Raw genomic sequence first — 15837 nt, forward strand, 5'->3', positions numbered from 1 at the left:
AATTGTGATAAAAAAATGGAAATACAATTTCTAAAAAGAGGTAATTTTGTGGGTGCTGGTACTGGTTTGACATTTTTTATTTTAACAGGCAGTAAGGCCCCATTCACACCTGAGCGTATCCTTTTTGCGAAATTTTCAGGTGTTTTGTTGCGCGTATTTGCGCGTTTTAATGCAGCGGTTTCCGGCGTTTTTGAGCTTAATTTTATTTTATTAATAGCCAATAGGAAAAATTAACATCTGTTTCATCATTTGTTCCTATGTTTTTAGTTTTGTTCATCTGCTTCCTGGGTGAATTTTCTTTTTCCGGTTCATTATTGTTCTTCCTGTTCCTGGCTGTGTTGTGTGGTGTATCTTGTTATACAAAGATGAGTGACGATGAGATGGCGTGTTTTGTGGCAGCAGCCACTGTTACGTCAAATTTTTTGCATGAAAGACAGAGGAGGAAGAAGAGGGCACACGCAGATACTGGATCCACCCCGTAATTGGCGATAGAGAAGAGAGATGACAATTTTGGGTCATGTGCGGTGAGTGACCTTACATCAGTTTCCCCAGCGGAGTGCTGCCTTGTATAAGTGTTCACAGCGGAGTGCTCCCTACATCTATTTTCTCAGCGGAGTGCTTCCTTATGTGTGTGTTCCCAGCAGTTTCCCCAGCGGAGTGCTGCCTTATATAAGTGTTCCCAGCGGAGTGCTCCCTACATCTATGTTCCCAGCGGGGTGCTCCCTACATCTATGTTCCCAGCGGAGTGCTTCCCTATGTGTGTGTGTTCTCAGCAGTTTCCCCAGCGGAGTGCTTCCTTATGTGTGTGTTCCCAGCAGTTTCCCCAGCGGAGTGCTCCCTTACATCACTAAATGTGTTTAGATAACTAAATAACAATCATCCTATCATCTCCCTGTGGTCGGTTTGGTGGTAAGTTCAGTTTTCAGGGGTTTAGCTTACTTTTATTATGCTTTACATGGCCATTTCTTATGTCTGCCCAGTTTGTGAACACTTAGCTGGCAATCTGGTTCCATGCCCTCCTCTTGCTCGCTCGAAGCTTGTAGCATGGATCTCTGGAATCGTAGAGGCAGGTGTGCTGCTTTACCGTTCGGATAAAGCTCTCTGGATCTAATATAGATAATACCACATCCATCACTTCCTCTACCATGTTGTTTTCCTCCATGTCTGCTAAATAAATATGGAGATCTGTGCATTTCCTGTGTATTTTGTCATTTCCTTTATGTACCGTGTATACTCAAGTATAAGCCGACCCGAATTTTAAGCCGAGGCACCTAATTTTACCACAAAAAACCTGGGAACACTTATTGACTCGAGTATAAGACTAGGGTGTCCATCTGCATGCCTCACTAAGTCCATGTGCATGCCTCACTGTGCCCATGACTAGACTGATGTTTAACATGGGAGTCTATTAAAGGGGTGCCCGGCTTTGAAAAAAATCGGTGCTCCCCAGCCGTAGGTCCCCCAGACAACAAACTTTGCACACTTGTAGAGGAGAAATGGGGCTACATGTGTGCCAAAATTGGGGTCCAGGGGACCAACAGCCGGCCGGTACCAGGTCCCCAAAGTCCGGGGACCAGGCGCAAAAAGGTGACTCTAGTACAGGGGTCTCAAACTCAAATTACCTGAGGGCCACAAGACAAGTTTTCATATGCCATGGGGGGCCGCATGCAAACTTTCAAACTTCAAAAACAACAGTACTGGTGTCAGCGCACACATTATTAACCCCCAGCACTGGTGTCAGCGAGCGCATTATTACCACCAGCACTGGTGTAAGGCAGGGTTTGACAAATTTTGCTTGGAATCTAGGAGCCAGCTAAAAAAGTTAGCAGCCAGAAAACGCACCTCGTCCCGACGAGCTTGCGCGCAGAAGCGAACACATACGCGAGCAGCGCCCGCATATGTAAACGGTGTTCAAACCACACATGTGAGGTATCGCCGCGATTGGTAGAGCGAGAGCAATAATTCTAGCACTAGACCTCCTCTGTAACTTAAAACATGCAACCTGTAGATTTTTTTAAACGTCGCCTATGAAGATTTTAAAGGGTAAAAAGGTTTGTCGGCATTCCACAAGCGGACGCAATTTTGAAGCGTGACATGTTGGTTATGAATTTACTCGGCGTAACATTATCTTTCATAATATTAAAAAAAATGGGGATAACTTTATTGTTGTCTTATTTTTTAATTAAAGTGTAATTTTTTGCCAAAAAAGTGCGCTTGTAAGACCGCTGCGCAAATACAGCGTAACAGAAAGTATTGCAAAGATCGCCATTTTATTCTCTAGGGTGTTAGGATAAAAAATATATATAATGTTTGGGGGTTCTAATTAGAGGGAAGAAGATGGCAGTGAAAATAGTGAAAAATTACATTAGAATTGCTGTTTAACTTGTAATGCTTAACTTGTAATACCAACGGCCACCAACAGATGGCGCCAGCCTGCGGGCCATTTATAACTGGTCCGCGGGCCGCAAATGGCCCGCGGGCCGGTACTTTGAGACCACTGCTCTAGTATAAGCCGAGGAGGGCATTTTCAGCAGAAAAAAATGTGCTGAAAAACTCGGCTTATGCCGCGGACACACGACCGTGTTTCGGGGTTGTAAAAAATGACATTTTTAATGGTCTAGAAAAAACAACGTTTTTTTCAACCCGATCGTTAAAACGGCCTTGCCTAAACACGATCGTTAAAAAAAAAAAAAATGCTCTAGCAAAGCGCGGTGACGTACAACACGTACGACGCACTATAAAGGGGAAGTTCCATTCGGATGGCGCCACCCTTTGGGCTGCTTTTTGCTGATTTTGTGTTAGTAAAAACCGATTTGCGCTTTTCAGTCTGTTACAGCGTGATAATTTGTGCTTACTCCGTTACGAACGCTAGTTTTACTAGAACGAGCGCTCCCGTTTCATAACTTGCTTCTGAGCATGCACGTTTTTTTCACGTCATTAAAGCCCACACACGACCATTTTTTACGACGTTAAAAACGACAACGTTGAAAACGTCGTGAAATTTGAGCATTTTCGAAATTTTTAATACCCATTTTTTTCATAGTGAAAAATGCTCTGGAGCCCACACACGATCGTTTTTAATGACATTAAAAAAAACGTCATTCTCCATTCGAGCGTCTTAGCACATCATTGCACTTCGCAAACGCTCCAAAAATGCCCAAATCTGCCCGATTCGATCGAGTGGAGATGTGAACCATCTCCATAAAGAATAATTGTTTTTTTTTCCCTCCTCAAGCGTTTTGTAGCTTCAGGCTTTAAGCTACAAAACGCTCACGTGTGAATGGGGTCTAAGGGAAACAAAGTTTTTGTTCTTTTTTCAACGATATAGCAAAATACTAAACCATGTTTATTAAAGGGGTTGTAAAGGTAAAAAAAAATTCCCTAAATAGCTTCCTTTACCTTAGTGCAGTCCTCCTTCACTTACCTCATCCTTACATTTTGCTTTTAAATGTCCTTATTTCTTCTGAGAAATCCTCACTTCCTGTTCTTCAGTCTGTAACTCCATACAGTAATGCAGGGCTCGACAAATCCTGGGCGCCAGGTCGCCATGGCGACTAGAAATAGTGTCCTGGCGACTTGGCTTGTGAGCTGGCGCCATCTGGTGGTGAGCCGTGGGTATTACAAGTTATTACCACCAGATGTGAGCTGGCGCCATCTGGTGGTGGCCGTTGGTATTACAAGTTAAGCATTACAAGTTAAACAGCAATTCTAATGTAATTTTTCACTATTTTCACTGCCATCTTCTTCCCTCTAATTAGAACCCCCAAACATTATATATATTTTTTATCCTAACACCCTAGAGAATAAAATGCAGATCGTTGCAATACTTTGTCACGCCGTGAAGGTAAGAACCTGGAAGTTCTCAGTGTCAGAAGTGTGGCTCAATGCTCCTTGACTGCAAGTTGTGGCTGACTGCACGCTCCATCTATCTCTGCTCTCTTATGGAGTGTGCCATCTGGGGCTTTGAATACATTTCTGTAAGAGAGAATGTGTGTGTAAAAGAGAGCATAAGGTGGCCATTAGGAGTGTGCAGACAGGGAAACATGAGTATACTTACTAAGGGTGTAAAGCCTCCAATGTGCTATTGTTATTATATAATACAGGATAAGGATATAGGAAGGATGTGTAATAAAGGGACCATCTCACCGTTACTATGGATACTGGCGAGTGAGATATGTGTGCTGCTAGGGGTGAAATCTCAGTGGACTGGAGGCAGAAATTTCCATATTAAAGTGTTACGTTTATATTTTATAGGCTACTATAATATATTGTTTTATACTAATATTATATTATGTGATTTATTCCCCTAGGTACATGTACTGGACGGACTGGGGAGAAGCTCCCAGGATTGAACGTGCTGGAATGGATGGCAGTACGCGCAAAATCATAGTGGATTCAGAAATTTATTGGCCCAATGGGCTAACGATTGATCTAGATGAACAAAAACTTTATTGGGCAGATGCCAAGCTGAGTTTTATTCACCGAGCCAATTTGGATGGTTCTTTCAGGTAAACACTTTGCAGAAATCTTTTTGCACCTGAGCCAATTGCTGCCAAACTGGTAACCAAGAGCTGTTTTGCAGTCTACATTGTTTCCTTGGGGGTCTTTATGTGCATAGTAAAAAAAATAAGTTTACTTCATGTATGCAAATGTTTATGTGAGGGGAATCTGCAACAGCCATGCACGTTACAGTGCTTTTACCAAACGGAACACTAAATCCAATGCATTTTTAAACTGACTTGCCCGTCTTACCATGTTTTAACCCCTTGGAATCTGAGCCTCCTGGCCCTTTAATCGGTTTAGGGTGCTAGGAGGCAGGGTGGGGTTTATGATTACGTGACTGCCGTGGTTGGCTGTCACAGCGGTCACATTATCGGAAAGTTCCTGATTGGGAGTTTTTCGCTAACTGCTGGTAACTATGTCGGAAGCGCGCAGGGCGCTTGCTATGGGCACAGCTATATTCACACTAATGCACACATATGTGGCCACTCAGTGACGAGGCCCACCCGCTGAGAGGCCACATATTTGCGTGACACCGTTGCAAGGGGTTAAAGGATGCGTTCACGTTACATGTTCCACCCGTTTTTATGGGATCCTGCAGCCACTCCCCAATCCCTGCACTCCTTGTGACAGCAGGCCGGAGATCTTCTCCCCACACCTGGTGTCGCCATTTGAGAAGAGTGTGGCTCCACCCACATGGCTGCGTCGTCTATTCACAGAGTTCTGTGAATAAACTGCAAGTACCAATAGTCTTTGCGGCTGTTGGCTTGTAGTTCTCAATGAACTACCAGGATGATGTTGAGTGCTCTTGTAATTGATTGATTCTTCCCGTCTTTGTGAAACTGCCTGCCCATATGAGGTACGGGCAGACAGCTTACACTGACAGTCTGTAGGAGTTCTGCATGGCACCCGCAATCTGCTGATCACGGGTACAATGCTTTCCAAATACTACAAAAAAGGAGGATTTTCTTTTCTTTTCTTTTTTTTTTTTTACCTGCAACAAAAATGTGCATTTTTTTTTTTTTTTTTTTTTTTTTTTTAAAGTGAACTTATCCTTTAAAGCTTTCCTACATCTGACATGCAGGTAACACAGCCTGCTTGTATGGGAAAAAGCTTGTACAATTTTTATTTCAAATAATGAATAATATAAAAATTGTTTCACTGGGCACAGCCAAACCATGGAATGTACAGAAGTATATGTCCTTCTTACCAAAGACTGGGAAACGATAAAAGCTGGCATCCTGTAGTATTACTGTGAAATAGTTAACTGTGTGGAAGGGGTGTCACTGCAGCCAGTCAGACTATGACCTTTTCCAGCAATTTCCAGCACAACTGTTTAGCCTTCTTAAGTGTGGAATTTCACAGGAATTTTCCCATTAATTTCTGGAAACATTGCTCTACTGTCAGTAAACAGGACAAAATTAACACGTAAGTTTTAAAGGAGGTTAAAGCTTGAGAGAAAAGACTTTTGTTAAAATATATTCAATGAGCATAACTTTAAAAAAAGTAACAAATAGGTTATAATTATACAGGTCCATAATCTAATTTGCTTATAGGGAGTCTAAATTACTGCACACCTACTACGGAACAATTTTTTAAATTGCCTTAGAGAGAGGCTCATGATGATACCTCTACTTATAATAGAGAAAGGAGTTTTTGGGACTTTGAATGAGATGCATTTTTAAGCAAACGTAAGTATAAATAAAGTTGTATACGTAATAACCAGGCTCACACTTACCACCCAAACAGCAAGCCAAATTCAACTGTCTAACTGTATATGTTAAAAGCAGAGGATTGGTTGCACGCATTTGCAAATTCATGGTTAAGCTACAGGCCTTTGCCAAGGCTCTCTGCATACTGCAGTCCTAACTAAACTTTTAAAGTCTCCTCAATAGAGGCATATAAATAATGAGTAGATAGGGGGCAGGTGACTGGGGGTGTGTCACGGCCCCTACCTATGATTGGTATAGCAGTAAAGAGCACTGGAAAAAAACGCATAAATTATAATACTTTCTGGGATGCTTTTAATGCTTTAATTTCTTTTAACTAGAAAAAGACGGCCCTATAGCAGATTTACTGCTACAGGGTGGCCCTCCTGTGCACAATTGTGTGTGTATATGTATCATCACTTATGCCTGACATGTCACTTGTATAGACATGTCACTTTTAGATGGCTATTTGTGGACTGACTTGCCTACCAGCTTGTTCAATAGGAACTTCACCCAAAAGGGGAAGTTCCGCTTGTCTGCCCCCCCCTCCTCTTTAGGTTTTGGAAGTTTATTTTATTTTTTGGAGGGGAGGGGGTGCGCATACCTGGGTTTGGGTTTGACTGCAGGGATCTGAATGGAAGTTAAAAGGGTTATAAAGGTACATTTTTTTTCCTAAATAGCTTCCATTACCTTAGTGCAGTCCTCCTTCACTTACCTCATCCTTCCATTTTGCTTTTAAATGTCCTTATTTCTTCTGAAAAATCCTCACTTCCTGTTCTTCTGTCTGTAACTACACACAGTAATGCAAGGCTTTCTCCCTGGTGTGGAGTGTCATGCTCACCCCCTCCCTTGGACTACAGGAGAGTCAGGACGCCCACTAATACACAGCTCATTTCTCTATCTGCAACGTAGAGAGCATCCATACTCTCCTGTGGTCCAAGGGAAGGGGGGTGAGCATGACACTCCACACCAGGGAGAAAGCCTTGCAGTACTGTGTGGAGTTACAGACAGAAGAACAGGAAGTGAGGATTTCTCAGAAGAAATAAAGACATTTAAAAGCAAAATGAAAGTAAGAGGTAAGTGAAGGAGGACTGCACTAAGGTAAAGGAAGCTATTTAGGAAAAAAAATTGTACCTTTACAAAACCCCTTTAAGCCCTCCCTTCCATCACACATCACAAATCCCAAGACCCCCCCCCCCCCCCTTCCCCTGCCCCACTCTTAGATCATGCATCCCTAGTTGAACAGGGTGGTTGAAATTCTCTTGTAATGGCTGTTGCAGATCAGTAGACTTTTCACTAGTTGTAAACTTCTCATTGGCAATATTTCTGACAGATGGATACAAGATGATTGTGAATGATTAAATACCGTGACATATTACTCAGACCTGAAATATCATTTTAGATTGGTAATTTGAGTGTTTTATGTTTAAATTTATGACTTTATCATAGCTCTCTGTTTTTCCACTTACAGGCAGAAGGTAGTTGAAGGAAGCCTTACACATCCTTTTGCACTCACTCTAGCAGGAGATACCTTGTATTGGACTGATTGGCAAACTCGCTCTATCCATGCCTGTAACAAACGAACTGGAGAGAAAAGAAGAGAAATTCTCAGTGCATTGTACTCTCCCATGGACATTCAGGTCTACAGCTCGGAGAGACAGCCCTACTGTGAGTTTTGGAGTGAATTTAAATACCAATAGTGTGTTTGTGTATTGTGACATCACATACAGTCATAACCAAAAATATTGTCACCCCTACATTTCTGTCAGATAATGCACCACACCCAGAAAATTGTTGCAATTACAAATGTTTAGACATTTTCATGTTTATTTATTTTGTTTGAAATTGGTATGACACAAAAAAGTGGAGAAACAAAGCCAAATCTGACACATTTCACGCCAAACTCATTGGCAAAATTATTGTCAACTTCTCAAAATTGTAAGAAATAATTAAGAGTTGTAAAGTCTCAAGGTTTTTCACCTTTTGTGGTGCAGCTGCCCTCCAGAGCCTCCCTTTTACTTACCTGAACCCGATCTTTCTAGCGACGTGAACAAGCCTAGCAGCTCCAGCCGCTGTCTTGGGTCCTCATTGGATAGATTGATAGTAGCGGGAGCCATTGGCTCCTGCTGCTTCAATCAAATCCAGTGACACCAGAGCTGGGGACACCAGAGCCGCGGGGTGGGGCTAAGTCAATGGACGCAGCAGCAGGCCTCGGCAGCACGTCCCCGTGAGTGCCCCCATGGAATGTGGCTCGTCGTGGGTGCACTCAATGAGGATTAGGAGCCAGGGGACCCCAGAAAAGAAGGACCGAGGGGCGCTTTGTGCAAAACCCTTGCATAGAGGAGGTAAGTATAAGCATGTTTGTTTTTTTAAAACCATCCTTTACAATCACTTTATTTGACAATATAGAAATCACACCGGCAACCAGTTAAAATGATGAAAAATTGACTCAACATTTCTGTTGGGTCTCTCTGTGTGCCACACAGAGCATTGAGAAGAGAAAGAGCAGCAAAGAATTGTAAAGGTTCATTTTTTATTTTCTAAAAAGGTTCCTTTAAAGCGGGGGTTCACCCTGTTAAAAAAAAAAAAAATGTTTTTTTTTATTAGACCATTACTTTCGGCATCGTAGCGCGAGCTACGGTATGTCGGTCCTAAATTTTTAATCCCCGTACTCACTGTGCTATCGATGATTGAAGAATCCGGGGAATGGGCGTTCCTATGGTGAGAGAAGGTGATTGACGGCCGGCCCTGGCACGTCACGCTTCTCCGGAAATAGCCGAAATAGGCTTGGCTATTCACGGCGCCTGCGCATAGCCTGTGCGCAGGCGCTGTGAATAGCCGAGACCTACTCCGGCTGTCTTCGGGGAGCGTGACGTGCCAGAGCCGGCCGTCAATCATCCTCCCTCTCCATAGGCACGCCCATTCCCCGCGGGAGTCGGATTCTTCAATCATCGATAGCACAGTGAGTACGGGGATTAAAAATTTAAGACCGGCATACCGTAGCTCGCGCTACGATGCCGAAAGTAATGGAATAATGAGGTGAAGGAGGGTGAACTACCGCTTTAAGCTAGTGCATTGTTGGTTCACTTACCTTTTCCTTTGATTTCCCTTCTAAATGTTTTTTTTCTTTGTCTGAATTTCTCACTTCCCGTTTCTCCTCAGTAAGCTTGCCCCCATCATCTGTGCCGTTCTTGCTGGGGGTTAGTCAGCGTGCTCACCCCCTCCCTTGGCACTACATCCCTGCGAGGAGTGCCACATTGTCGAGAAGTTTATAGCCCATGGTACTATAGCTGATCTTGCTGTTTGTGGATGAAAGAGAAAAGTTCATCATAGATTGCAACAAGGGATTGTTCGAATGGTGGATAAAGAACTTCAATCAACTGCCAGACAAATTCAAGCTGACCTTCTGGCACCGGGTACAACTGTGTAATCTCGCACTATACGTTGCCATCTGAATGCAAAGGGACGCTATGGTAGGAGACCCAGGAGAACCTCACTGTTGACACAGGAACATAAAAAAGCCAGTTTGGAGTTTGCCAAAACTTACCTGAGGACTGTGCTGTGGACAGACTAAACAAAATTACAGCTTTTTGGTAAAACCCATCATTCTGCTGTTTACAGAAAAAGTAATGAGGCCTTTAAAGAAAAGATAACAGTCTCTACAGTAAAACATGGTGGAGGCTCGCTGATGTTTTGGGGTTGCTTTGCTGCTTCAGGTACTGGATGTCTTGACCGTGTGCATGGCATTATGAAATCTGAAGATTACCAAAGAATTCTGGGGTGCAATGTAGGGCCCAGTGTCAGAATGTTGGGTCCTCTGTCAAAGGTCATGGGTCTTACAGCAGGACAACGTCAAAAACCACCCAGAAATGGTGGAGAGTGCTGAACTGGCCAGCAGAGTCCAGATCTAAATCCCATGTAGAACCTGTGGAGAGATCTCAAAACAGCAGTTGGGAAAAGGAGCCCTTCCAGTCTGAGACCTGGAGCAGTTGGCGAAAGAAGAGCGTTCCAATATTCCAGTAGAGAGGTGTAAAACTCATTTGTGGTTACAGGAAGCGATTGATTTCAGTTATTTTTTTCCAAGGGGTGTGCAACCAAATATTAACTTGACGGTGCCAATAATTTTGTCCAGTCCATTTTTTGGAGTTTTGTGTGGAATGTGTCAAACTTGGCTTCTTGTTTCTACACTTTTTTGTGTCATATAAAAATACAAACAAAAGAAATAAACATGAGAATGCCAAAACATTTGTAATTGAAACTATTTTCTGGACGAAATTCTGGACATTATCTGATAGAAATGCAGGGGTGCCAACATTTTTGGACCATGACTTTGTCTGACAAGCAGCAAAAACGAATGCCGCGTACACACGATCAGGCTTTTGCCTGGCCAAATCGCATCGGAATTCCATCGGAAAAAATAGAACACGTTCTATATTTAAACTCCAATGAAAAAACTCTGATGGGGCTACACACGATTGGAAAATCCGATGGAATTTTCCGTCGGAATTCTGATGAAGCTGACTTCCATCAGTCGTGCATACACACTGTCAAGCCTCGTACAGACGCTCGGTTTACTCGGTAAGAACCAGCAAGAAAACTGCTGGCAGAGATTTCTTGCCGAGTATACTGAGCGTGTGTACGAGGCTTTCAGGTTTCTCGTCAAGGAAACTGCCTAAAATCTTGACAAGTAAAATAGAGAACCTACTCTCTATTTTCTCGCCGTGATTTTCGGCAGTATTTTCCTGCCGAGAAACCTGAGAGTGTGTATACTTACCTGTCGCTGTGGAAACCTGCGCATGCTCGAAATGACTTTGACGCATGCGCGGTAGTTTCCTAGGCATAGGTAGGGTGCAGTAAGATGGCGGCGACAGCATTGAATGTGACGAGCGCATGCTCGTCGTACGCGATAACGTTACCACATTCTTGCCTTTCAAAAGAACCACGGTTCTTTTGAAAGGAGTGTCTGTACACTCGGGCGGCAAGAGATTCTTGCCAAGAATCTCGTCAGGAAAAACGAGGGTTTTTTTCTGACGTAATTCTGGCCCGTATGTACAGGGCTTAAGACTAAATTCCAACCGTCCAAAATGTGGTGACGTAAAACACTACGACGAGCCGAGAAAAATTAAGTTCAATGCTTCCAAGCATGCGTCGACTTGATTCTGAGCATGCGTGGGTTTTTTCTCAGTCGGAGTTGCACACAGACGATAGGAATTTCCGATCGTTTTTTTTGCATCGGAAAAAAATAGAACACGTTCCATTTCTAAACACCGATGGAAAAAAGTCCCATTGGGGCCCACACACGATCGGTCCATCTGACTTTTTTTTCATTGGAAATTCCGATCTTGTGTATGCAGCATTAGATGTCAAGATGCTAAGTTATTTACTTCTGAAGCAAGAGATTCAGTATGCCAGCCAGGTAACTAGCATCTGCAGAATACGTCTGTATTGGCAGTCCATTTGTTTCTTTCTATGGATGCTTAATTTCATGTTCTATCTTCTGCAATTTTTCCTTAATGTCTCCTCATTGTCCCCGTGTTTTTCAGTCCATACACCATGCGAAGACAATAATGGAGGCTGCTCACATCTTTGCCTGTTGTCTCCACGAGATCCCTTCTATACGTGTGCTTGTCCAACAGGTGTACAGCTGAAAGAGAATGGAAAATCATGCAAAACAGGTACGCAAACAGAAATGTGCTTCTGTGAAATTCTAAAGTTCATTGGTTTTTAATGCCAGTGCAGACTTTACTAATTTTAATAGATGGACCACTCATTGGCAACATGATAGGTGCATTCAAGATTCAACTCAGCCAAAAATATGCAATACAGTCATAACTTTGATTACATTTAACATGCCTTAAAAAATGGGCAGAATGATTTAAAATGTGTGAGAAATAGACTTCATAGTGTATCAATATGCAAAATTAGAAATGCCCCATTTATTTCCAATATTAAGACATATTATAAATCACTTTACAGTCTACAAAGAACCATTCTCATTAGTTTCTGCTTCTGTGATTGCTTAATATTCTAGTGTCTTGACCGTATACACACATGCACACCACTGATACAGTTTTTTTTTCTACTACTATATATTTTAGAGTTGTGGGAAGATGTTTAAGCAAGCACACAGTCAGTGCAGCTAGTGTGTTTAGTGGGATGCAACTTGTGGCTGCCTTATTGCAGGTACAGGAACACACAGGACGTTACTTGCTTTGCTTACATATGTATACCACTCTTGCATTCTTGGTAAGAAAATAAAAATCTGTATTGAAGTATTTTTACCTAAACATTTCTTTAGATCTAGTGAAACTTATGCCACGTACACACTACCATTTTTAATGGTCTAGCAAAAACAAAAACATTTTCAACCCGATTCTTGTCAAGCCTGCTTTGCATACACACGATCGTGAACAAAAAAATGCTTGAGCAAAGCGCGGTGAGGTACAACACGTACGACGGCACTATAAAGGTGAAGTTCCATTCGGATGGCGCCACCCTTGGGGCTGCTTTTGCTGATTTTGTGTTAGTAAAAGTTTGGTGAGAGACGATTCGTGCTTTTCAGTCTTCGTGCTTTTGTCTTATACAGCGTGATGAATGTGCTATCTCCATTACGAACGCTAGTTTTACCAGAACGAGCGCTCCCGTCTCATAACTTGCTTCTGAGCATGCACGTTTTTTTCACGTCGTTAAAGCCTACACACGACCATTTTTTACGATGTGAAAAATTACAACTTTAAAGTAGAGCATGTTCTAAATTTTTAATGGCCATTTTTCACGTCATGAAAAATGCTCTGGAGCCCACACACGATTGTTTTTAATGACATCATGAAAAACGGTCGTGTATGCGCAGCATAAGGCATAGGGTTGGGCCAGAAGGTTGCATTTTACACCTGAGCTGCTTCTGAGGTTTATATAATTATTCTCTATGCCCCCTACGTACACATTTTCCAAGCTGCCCCATATATTTTTAAATAAATAAATGAAAATTCCTACTCCAATTTGATATGCCTAGGACCTCATCTTGCTGAGCATTTAAAGTGTGTGTGTGTGTGTGTATGTATGTATGTATGTATGTATGTATGTGTGTGTGTGTGTGTGTGTGTGTGTGTGTGTGTGTGTGTATAAATGTATATATTTGTGTATATGTGTGTGTGTATGTATGTGTATAATATATATATATATATATATATATATATATATATATATATATATATATATATATATATATATATATATATATTTTGTTTGTTTTCATAATTTTTATTAGAAGAGTTCTAACAAGATAGTCTGGGTGGTGTCTTTGTGACTTGTGTCTTTTTTCAACCAATTAAATCCACGGAGGAAAAAACAAAACGCACACACATCAAAAAACCTCCATATATCCATATACACATTCCTATACCCACAGTTTATCCCCCCCCCCCCCCAAAAAAAAAAAAACAATAAATCCTGATCCAATTTGCTAGAGGTAATTGGATCTTCCCTAGATTAACTTTACCTATAAATATTAACATTCAGTTATATTTTGTGCATTTACGAAAGTATTTACTGAGCTATACAGAACCAGCTCTTAAGGGAGTCTATTCCACTATTTTTCAGCTCTTACTGCAAAGAAACCTTTCAATATTTAGAGGTTAAATCTCTTTTCCTGTCAAAAGTTTGGCAAGTGTGGAGATGCACTCAAAAGTTTTTTTTACTGTAATGCAGAGAATGCAATAAGGTAAAAAAAAAATCGACTTTTAGAACAACTTTAATAAAGTAAGGTTGATCACCCTATGGGTTTTCCTTTTCCTATTTATTGCCCTGCTATAGTTCACCTTGGAACTCCCAGAGAGGGTAGAGGGACAAAGCGCTTACTTGTCAGGGTTCCCAAGTCTCCTTTCGATGTATAGCTGGTTCCTCTGGCCATTTGTGAGATATGGGGATGCCTTTGAGTTCTAAACAGCCTCGTATGGTGCAACAGCAAAGTGGAGTAACACGTTGTATGTCTGTGGTGAGTGACTAAGAGTATGCTTAACTATGGAGGGCAACTTAAAATGTCCGAGGTACCCGAGTGATGTATTTTTATTTGAATGAATGTGGTAGTCAGCATCTGATGTCCAGTATTAAGGATTGAGTTCATGCTAACAAGCTATACAAGCTTTTGTGCATGTCTGAAGCAGTGTGATGGTGAATACAATGCAAAGTCAGTCTAAACTGAATGATGTCTATGGACCTAAAGGAGATGAGGCGTCTTTACTCAACCTTCTCTTTTGAAGTTGAGGCAGACAAGGAGGTGCAGCTTTTCTAGTGTTTGAAGCTGTCATCCTCATGAGGTGAGATTGCTCTTTGGTGTGTGAAGACACGGAGGAGGTAGCGGAAGAGGGTCAATCGAGTCTGGTGGCCGCAGAGGGTGTACCATTCTGGAAGCTCTTGTGGGGGTATCTGAAGAGGGTTAAAAACTGCTGGGGGTAGATTGTTATCCACAGGTGCGCTGTCCAGGATAATTTCCAATATTGTTGATCAAAAGCAGAAGGGAAATCTCCAGCTTTGGGGAATATTTTCTCCCACGTTGGGTTAAGCAGAGGGCAGGAGAGCCTTCTTGTGTTGGTTAATGTGGGAGAAATTTTGGTAGATTTGCACTGCTGTACCAATGATGGCTTCTCTGGTTAATGCTTTACAAAGAATATCTTCCTTTAGCTGAAAGCTAACTAAGCAGCAGTTTCCCTGGCGGGGGGTCTGTCCATCTGTCTCTTGTCCTCTAGGGCAGAGGGCCTGGTGCACTCTCTAAAAATCACTTGGGGATTCAGACAGTCCCTTGAAGAGGTCTATGAAGATCACTTGGAGGGCAGAGCCCAATTGGTCTGATCTTGTTGCTTCAGGGATTTTCTGGGCTCGGAGATTATGCCTCCATCGTCTGTTGTCTTGGTCCTCTAAATACGTTGGCATTTCGGAAAGTCTGAGATTATGGGTTGTGGAGATTTGCTATAGGACTGCATTTTTATAGGTAACCACTTTGTTTTACCAGGCGTAATCTCATAGTGATTGCATGTATGCTGGCCAAGTGGGAGATAGGTTCAGAAAGGATATTTTTATATGTCTGTCACTATTGTTCCCCATAGGTGGGAGTTGACTAACGTGATAAGAGGCTGATATTCTAGCTGAGACATGGTGTGGTTATCTTCTGCTACATGGGTAGAGGAGCTTCCTGGTGATTAGCAGGCAGAGATCTATGAGGCTGAGGATGTAGTGGGGCAGTCCATGGGCTGGGATGTGAAGTTTGGTGATATTGCAGCTGAATTCTGTATAGCTGCGAGTGTGCTCCGCCTAATGTTCCCCAAGTTTTGAAGCTCAGGACCGCTGTTAAGCGAATGAAATCTTGTGTATTAGAATTCAGCATCGATGCCATCCATCTTGTTTGTAAGCCAGGTAATGCCCCATATATCTATTTTTTATTTGTAAGGCAAGGGGACTCATTGAACTTGTCATTGTACATAGTCAAAGTCATATACAGAGTTCACATTACACTGGGTGAGAGCCTGTTCTTATGACTTTGATCATGCCTTGCAGTTCAGACCCATGGCTCAATGCAGAGTTCACAGATTGCTATATTTTATAGGTATCCGCAGAGCTGGTCACAAGGTAAGAG

At 42.2% G+C, this 15837-nt stretch overlaps 1 protein-coding gene across 1 annotated transcript in view; it reads left to right on the plus strand.

The window, feature by feature from the left end:
- The window catches only part of LRP5 (LDL receptor related protein 5), a 212101-nt gene that overhangs the window by 76364 nt on the left and 119900 nt on the right, over window positions 1–15837 (plus strand). The window contains exons 3-5 of the mRNA XM_040328926.1: window positions 4311–4508; window positions 7681–7877; window positions 11753–11884. Of these exons, the coding sequence (XP_040184860.1) occupies window positions 4311–4508; window positions 7681–7877; window positions 11753–11884 (527 nt within the window). The remainder of the gene's footprint in view (window positions 1–4310; window positions 4509–7680; window positions 7878–11752; window positions 11885–15837) is intronic.

This window comes from Rana temporaria, chromosome 11 (assembly GCF_905171775.1).
Source record: "Rana temporaria chromosome 11, aRanTem1.1, whole genome shotgun sequence".
NCBI classification, from domain to species: domain Eukaryota; kingdom Metazoa; phylum Chordata; class Amphibia; order Anura; family Ranidae; genus Rana; species Rana temporaria.